This window comes from Glandiceps talaboti, chromosome 12 (genome assembly GCF_964340395.1).
Source record: "Glandiceps talaboti chromosome 12, keGlaTala1.1, whole genome shotgun sequence".
Classification (NCBI taxonomy): domain Eukaryota; kingdom Metazoa; phylum Hemichordata; class Enteropneusta; family Spengelidae; genus Glandiceps; species Glandiceps talaboti.
In genome coordinates, this window is record NC_135560.1 from 17,617,779 (window position 1) to 17,625,271 (window position 7,493).

General features: G+C 36.6%; 1 protein-coding gene across 1 annotated transcript; it reads left to right on the forward strand.

Moving 5' to 3' along the window:
* Positions 1-2,308: 2,308 nt before the first annotated feature.
* Positions 2,309-5,768, forward strand: LOC144443499 (NADH dehydrogenase [ubiquinone] iron-sulfur protein 4, mitochondrial-like). The gene is made up of 5 exons (XM_078132992.1): positions 2,309-2,376; positions 2,950-3,031; positions 3,527-3,711; positions 4,201-4,274; positions 4,718-5,768. The coding sequence occupies exons 1-5, from the start codon at positions 2,309-2,311 to the stop codon at positions 4,819-4,821; spliced, it is 513 nt and encodes a 170-aa protein (XP_077989118.1). The 3' UTR covers positions 4,822-5,768.
* Positions 5,769-7,493: the final 1,725 nt, after the last annotated feature.

Here is a 7,493-nt window from a genome sequence, read left to right on the forward strand (position 1 = left end):
TGTGTGTGTGTGTGTGTGTGTGTGTGTGTGTGTGTGTGTGTGTGTGTGTGTGTGTGTGTTGATGTACGTGGACGTGTGTGTATGTTAGGGATGTAGATACGTGTGGGGTGCGCACGTTTACTACTAGCTCGGGCATGCACAGGGACACGTATTTAGGGAAAATATCACACGAATCCTGCTACTTCAAATGTATCGATATACGCCCTATACTAGTTTTCTTCCCATAAAGATAGGGGAAATATATTCAAGTGAAAGGGTTACTATATCAAACCTATAGACAAGGGAAACAACAATCTAAGAAATACTACGATGGGGCCAGGGTGTTTGGCTCAACCAGAAACCATGCGCCATCTACTATAGTCTGGTTATCTTACTTTTATGCATGTGAGAGCATAGACCCTCCACAAACAAATGTGACAATATACGTTGAAAGTACCAACTGGCGTTACAGATAACTGCAGCTTATACTTGTCAAACTGTGTTTGCCTGTTATTCTCCCACTTTAGCAGTGGAACCAAACTGAAAGATCGGCCGTTGTGGGCGCTTTTATGGCAAGAAAGGTTCAAAGGAGAGATAGTAACATTATTGTATACATACAGACGTCTGTGCTTCCTACATTTGTCTGCCCCCCCTCTCTCTCTCTCTCTCTCTCTCTCTCTCTCTCTCTCTCTCTCTCTCTCTCTCTCTCTCTCTCTCTCTCTCTCTCTCTCTCTCTCTCTCCCCCCCCTACGTCTTCTCTCTTCCCTCTACATGCCTACATTCTATCTATGTATCTTTGTTTGTCTGTCCCACATCTGTCCCACCTTTCTCTGCATCTTTTCGGACTATTACAAATACCCCCATAAGAAAATAAATAAAAGTGACAAAAGTATTATTTATTTTAATACAATGAGCAAAGTATTGTGAAATGTTTTTGAAAGGTAGAGGACAATCACGAAATTAGATAAAACACCTACCTACAGTTACGAGATCGTATACCTAATTATTCCAGTGTTCTCCTTATCAGTCTATTATTTACCTGCCATATCTCTGGTACACAACACACGGGAACATAAGGGAGCCTTCGGTAATTACAATTGGGATGTGGTAGCTTTTTACAAATCGGTTTTTCGGGGAGGGCAGTATTTTAGAAAAAGGGATTAGGAGAAGGTCACATTTTACTTTGACACATTGTGTATTTTCTAATTTTAATTTAGCATTATTTTGTGATTTTGGCATCAGTGTCACCGTTTGTACATCCCATTGCTCCCAAGTCGGTTGGGGTCCATCTTGCATTCTGATACCCAGGTTACATTACATTTGTAGGATTTCCTATGATATATGATAGCCTAAGGAATTCATCAGTAACAACAAAGAAAACGAAGTATGGAAATGTTGTAATCGATATTGGAGAGGTTCTAAGTGTAGCGAAAGGCGTTTAGGTAAGCTACCAAGCTAGGAGATAATGCTCCGTGTACATGTGTCATTAGGTTTAAATGATATATGCATATCAAATCAATGATGACGCCACTATATGACGTTAGTAAATAGATGGTTGTTACTATGGAAACACAAATGAATCCAATATTGTCAACACAGAGCTGCCGATGTAATATCTGTATGTTGTTTGGCATAAGGTAAGTGTTTGAAATTATTTGTCCGCCGAACATTTTTCAAAATAATTTAAATGATTTAATATCCATAAGCCAATATTAAACAATGACTCAAGAGCCGCCTCTTCCAAACATACTGGCAATTCATATTTGCGACAGTGTTGCATGGCATACTATTGTTAGGGCCCTGATAATAGAATAGAATCTTTATTGCAATAATCAACTACAGTAATAATAGTTAACAAAATATAACAAAATAAGGTTTATACGATAGTGTAAACTTTAGGTTAGATAAATGTATAATATCTTTTTAACACTGTAGATTGTCTTTCATTTTGATAAGCGCTGATTTTATGAAAGTTGTCAGTGCCATAAGTGTGTGTCTTTGATGAGAGTTAAAAAGAGTAATAAGTGAGAGCGACTACTTTGAGTTTGACAGTGTCAATAACCAACCAGCCATTTGTCCCTGATGGTTACATCTTGGATTTCCTTGAATCTGTTCGTAGCGTTCAACTATTTCAAGGTTTGGACAACAATATTTAAAAGTGTTATCGATTAATTCGACCATCTTCTTCTCCCAAGCACCCCAGACACATCCCACAGACACGTCCCCCAGACGAGTAGTACGCAGTGCGGCACTGAGTCCAGTCTGTCGTCCTCTGGCGGCATGACCAGCGCCACCTAACGTTGACATTGAGGTGCCCTTAACAAAAAAAATGGCGTCCCTGTTGTCGGCCACAGTCAGAACTTGCTCGAGAGTTGTGCGTTCAGCAGTCCCTAAAAGGTAGGGAACTATCACTTCTTTATTGTTTGAAGAATGCATTAACTATGGTTTTGCAAAGACTGTCAAATAAGCCTGATTTCTCTCCTAGGAGGCTATAATAAATCGTATTATTACCTCTCATCTGTTTCTCGCAAACGCACAGGCATTTGTTTCCCGAGTTATGGCTCAGAATATTTCTATCAGAATACAATAAAATGACGATAATATCATTAATATTGACGTATTAAACCAACACCATATGAAAGGGGTAAAATTACACTTGTTTGTGTGATCGCGCAGTTTCACTAAATGCGAAGGAAGACTGCCTTTCATACCTTGTGTCTTCCTTCGCATTTAGTGAAACTGCGCGATCACACAAACAAGTGTAATTTTACCCCTTTCATATGGTGTTGGTTTAATACGTCAATATTAATGATATTATCGTCATTTTATTGTATTCTGATAGAAATATTCTGAGCCATAACTCGGGAAACAAATGCCTGTGCGCAAACGGCCCCTGTCCGGTCGACTAGTCCGAAGTTATCAATTTTGACTTCTGTGTAACGTTACCTCTTATTTATGTACGTCATGCAGGACTCTGTTAGTATCCAGTGCTCGATATGTAGATGAAAATGTACAAGAAAAGGCCCTTGAAGAAGTGAAAGAAACCCTTCCCGTGAGTATTACCCGGGTATTGTTATTGCCCTTTCTTGGCAAGAATGTAGAACTTCAACTACATGTAGGAGTACAGTGGACCATGGATGTATTAGGGAGTTCCCTAATACATCCATGAGTGGACCATAGACCCTGTGGAGGGTCTATGAGTGGACCGACAGTACAATATTTACAAATACAACATGTAACACGTTACCGATTGAATTCAATTGTAATAGCGAACATAGTACTATAACCATGGAAGTAGAATAACACAGCCTTCTACCTCCATGGTTAGACCTAGCTGCAATAATTAATTGTAGCGTTTGATGTGATTTTGAGGGCTTTTTCGTCTGTTTTTATGCCATTTTCGGTTCCGATGTTTAACCCAAATCAAACGCTACAATTCCTTTAACACAAACGCTTTTTTTCTGGTAAGTGAAATGTGATGCACTGCTATCGCAGCAAAAGAATCATTTACAAATTTGATAAAAATTATTTCCATCATCTCTTGCAGGAAGAATTGCCTCCAGTGGCTGTCGTATCGGGAGTTCCAGAAGAACATATTAAAACGAGAACTGCTCGTATTTTTGTACCAGCACAGAATGCCATGCAGTCTGGTAGTCATAACACACATCAATGGGCCATAGAATTTGAAACTAGAGAGAGATGGGAGAATCAACTCATGGGATGGTCTTCATCGTAAGTGTTCCTTTTAATTGCAAGAATTGACAACACTGGACCAACTGTACACGTTTTTTATTTGAGCTAGGGAGTGTCATGTTTTACAAGTATTTTATGACTTTTTTATACTGTCAATCAAGGCAACCAAATGAAGGTACATGTATATTGTATCTGGAGAATAAGTTACAGTCAGATACATTGCAATGCACTTTATGTTACAGTGACAAGCTGAAAAAAATCATCAAATGTAAGACATATGATGTAGGTACGAGTGTTTTTGCTAAAGTTTAGGAACTCTGGTATCAGATGGAGGTGGGCAGTGAGGTAAAATTAGCATAGAATACTGCATCTTTTACCATAATTTTGTTTTGGAATCATGGTAAAACACTTACAGAACTCAGTTAAATTTAACCTACTGTGTATGTAACAAAACCACTGAAGTAGGCATACCTTAGTGTGTTTAATGGTTTGTTTTCTCAATAAAATTTTTATTTTTTTATTTTTCAGAGCTGATCCTTTATCTAATGTTATGGTAAAGTTTAATTCAAAAGAAGATGCTATCCGATTTGCTGAAAAGAATGGTGAGTCATTACAAATAGCTACAGTGTGTTGAAATATGCCTGAAAATCTGACATCAGAATCAGTGTGGACATGAGTTAGAAACTGACCCTGATGTTAGAATCAATTTCAGGACCAGATCTGAAGAGATTCTAATGATACCCACACAGTATCAAATCTAAATATTCCTCAATTCTCTCTAATTGTACTCATTCCTCTTTGATTTCAGTCAAACCTCTTCAGTGTACAAATCTGTTTCAAAGCATTTATGACATTCTTAAATTTAGAATTGTCACTGATGAGTTTCTTAATGCCTATTTTCAGTAGTTCAAATATCAATAATTTGCAAGTTTCCATAACACAACTTTTGTTTTGGAATTTCTGTATGGCTTTAGTTAAAATCAAACAATATAACATAAACTTATTTTTACATGCATTTATATTTTATACTATTCTCTTTGTGTAGGATGGAGGTATGAAGTGGAAGAAAAACGAGAGCCAATTATGAGAAGCAAATCATATGGAGCTAACTTTTCATGGGATAAAAGAACAAGAGTTGCTTCCAAATAACAACAACCACTGAAATCAACACAAAAGACTCTGTCCTAGATCTCTTTACTGCAATATCTTATTTTTGGTTAGTCTGTAAGCTATGCCGTGAGAGTGCACCCTCACACATCGGACGGTCAACCCATCTTACATATGAGAGAGGAGACCGGTGAGGGCAGAGCGACACAACGTATCTTACAGTCAAAATTTTGGTCCAACTTTTGATTTCATAAAGTTCATCAAAAACAGTATAGCTATATCTGTTCATAATAGTCTTGGCTTGTAAGAAAAAAAGTGTGCCATGCATGGAATGGTGGATGTGTTACCATGGATGTCTCACCTCTATTGACTGTGGTGTTACCCCAAAATGATTTTCCTATAGCATAGAAATTGATAGAATTGAATTATTTGGATTGTTTTTTATCAGTGTCGAAATGTTGTGCAGTTTAAGTATCAGATAAAAATGAAAGAAAACAAATTGTTTGCGTGATGAGCAGTTTATTTCCCCAACTTTTTAATATTCTGTCATTATATGATAAAAATCTTATCAGCTTGGATTTTCCTTGAATCTGATGGTAGTATTCAACCATTTCACGATTTGAACAATATTTTAAAACCTATCGTCAGTGAAATCACAAAATGGGAATAATTTGTAAAGGGAAAAGCATACAATGTGGGAATTTTTTCTTTAGATCTCATTGGAATAAAGGACCAAACACAGACTAGTTTGCGTATCGTAACCACATGGACTCAATACACCATCAGTATAAACTTGAACACAGTGAAATGTATGTTACAATTTTGAAATCAAGAAACAATAACATTTAGTGTTCAACCAATCACCAACAATACTGTGTCCAACTGTTCAAGGTACCCCAACCATTGTTTTCATTATGGCCTAGATGACATAACCCAACTGTGATTATTGTACTGCATTCACTTGTAAATAAAAGTAATCAAATAAATGTTTGCTTGTTAAACTGTTAATTGCATTCTTAGCTTCAATATTTTATATCATTTTTGATAGTGTAGGTATAGCCACTGTAATCGAGTTATGTAAAAGATCAGTGCAAGTATCTCGAGGGGTTATTTGTAGTTTCGTTAAAATAAGCCACTGACCATAGGTAACTTCCAGAAGGGTGACACTAAATGTAAAGTGTACAATCCAAGGTTAGCGGCCATTTTTAATGAGTGAATATTTTTAGTTTTACATCAGAACTTCTTTTCAATGATCCTTGCATAGAAATGGAGGTTGAATCATAGTTGAATGTGTGCGATGTGTATGTATGTATGTATGTATGTATGCTGATGTATGTGTGTATGTGTTTCTCTGTAGTAACCTTATTTGTTTATTGCAAACAATGCAAACCTTCGATCCCATGTGGTTGCAAAACAAAGTTACACCATGGTGTTACAGAAGCCAAACCATTAAAGAAGTAATCTCTCTAATACACAATCTAGTGCTATCTCATCAGTCATTCAAATCTGATGTAGGAATATGGCTTGATTCCTTCATTTACCTCTATTTCCTTTGTATACTGTCATTTGTTTTTTTTATTATATTGTCCGAGAGTGAGTACCTTCTTTTCTTTTTCTTTTTCTTTTTAAGGAGGGGGGGGGGGGGGAATAAAGACCAGACAATGCTAGATGTTGTTGACATTCATTTTCATTTATTTGCCGAGATAATTTATCTTGTTACCTAAATAATTTGTCTTGGAACTAAAAAAGTAAGAATATGACTGTGTAATTGTACAAGTTGATAAAGAGTGTAATTCATTTCCATTGATTGTCTCCATACATTTAGAATTACATGTAATGTAGAGTGGTCCTAATTCTCATATTTAAAAGTGATCATAGAACAGTAAACATTAGGTATTCAAAGCCACTGCAACAAGTGACAAAGAGGTACCTTAAGCCGGGAACGGATAAACAGATCATGTATTCCTGTCTTATATTAGCCCAGAGACTTGTCATAGTTTCACTATCTCAAATTTGAAAGAGTAGTTTAAAGATGGTGAGACAAGACAAGTAATGCTTCCATCAAGACCTGTGCGAGTCATTTTATTAAAATTCACCTCAAGTGATGAACATTATCACAAGTTGTTAGCTACAAGGCTTCTACCTCTGTATTTTGTCCGTTGACACCGTGTATGAACTCAAAAGATGTTCAGTCACTTGTCCATGTGGCATAATTTCACAACCAGGAAGTCTGTGTGTGAAACAACAAATTTTCCTTTCATTCCTTATATGAAGCTTTCATTCCATTGTAATTCCATATACAGGAAACCTTTGATTACTACATGGAACAGGAACCAAAGATCTTGAGGAAATCTTTGTAATGGCGCATTTAGGATTAGGATTAATATCTTGGTATGAAAAATAGTTGTCTGGTAGATCTCTAAAACAAGTTAGTCCAGAACAATAGAATAATCTTATGTCATCCTTAGGCTCCACTGATAAGATAAGATTAGTGCAATGACCAGGGACTGAAACATGGACCTTTAAGTACAATCATATCTTATGATTAAAACTTGAATCTCATTTAAATTAGAAAATGGTACAATTAGTGAAATTTATTGAAATCAATGAATAAATTATTTGGTGGGAGAGTCACTCTGCAAGATCGTCGTAAACCACAGCCTCGTTTATGGCACCGTCCAAAACAAGCAGTGTCGCAGAAGAAATAACAGCTC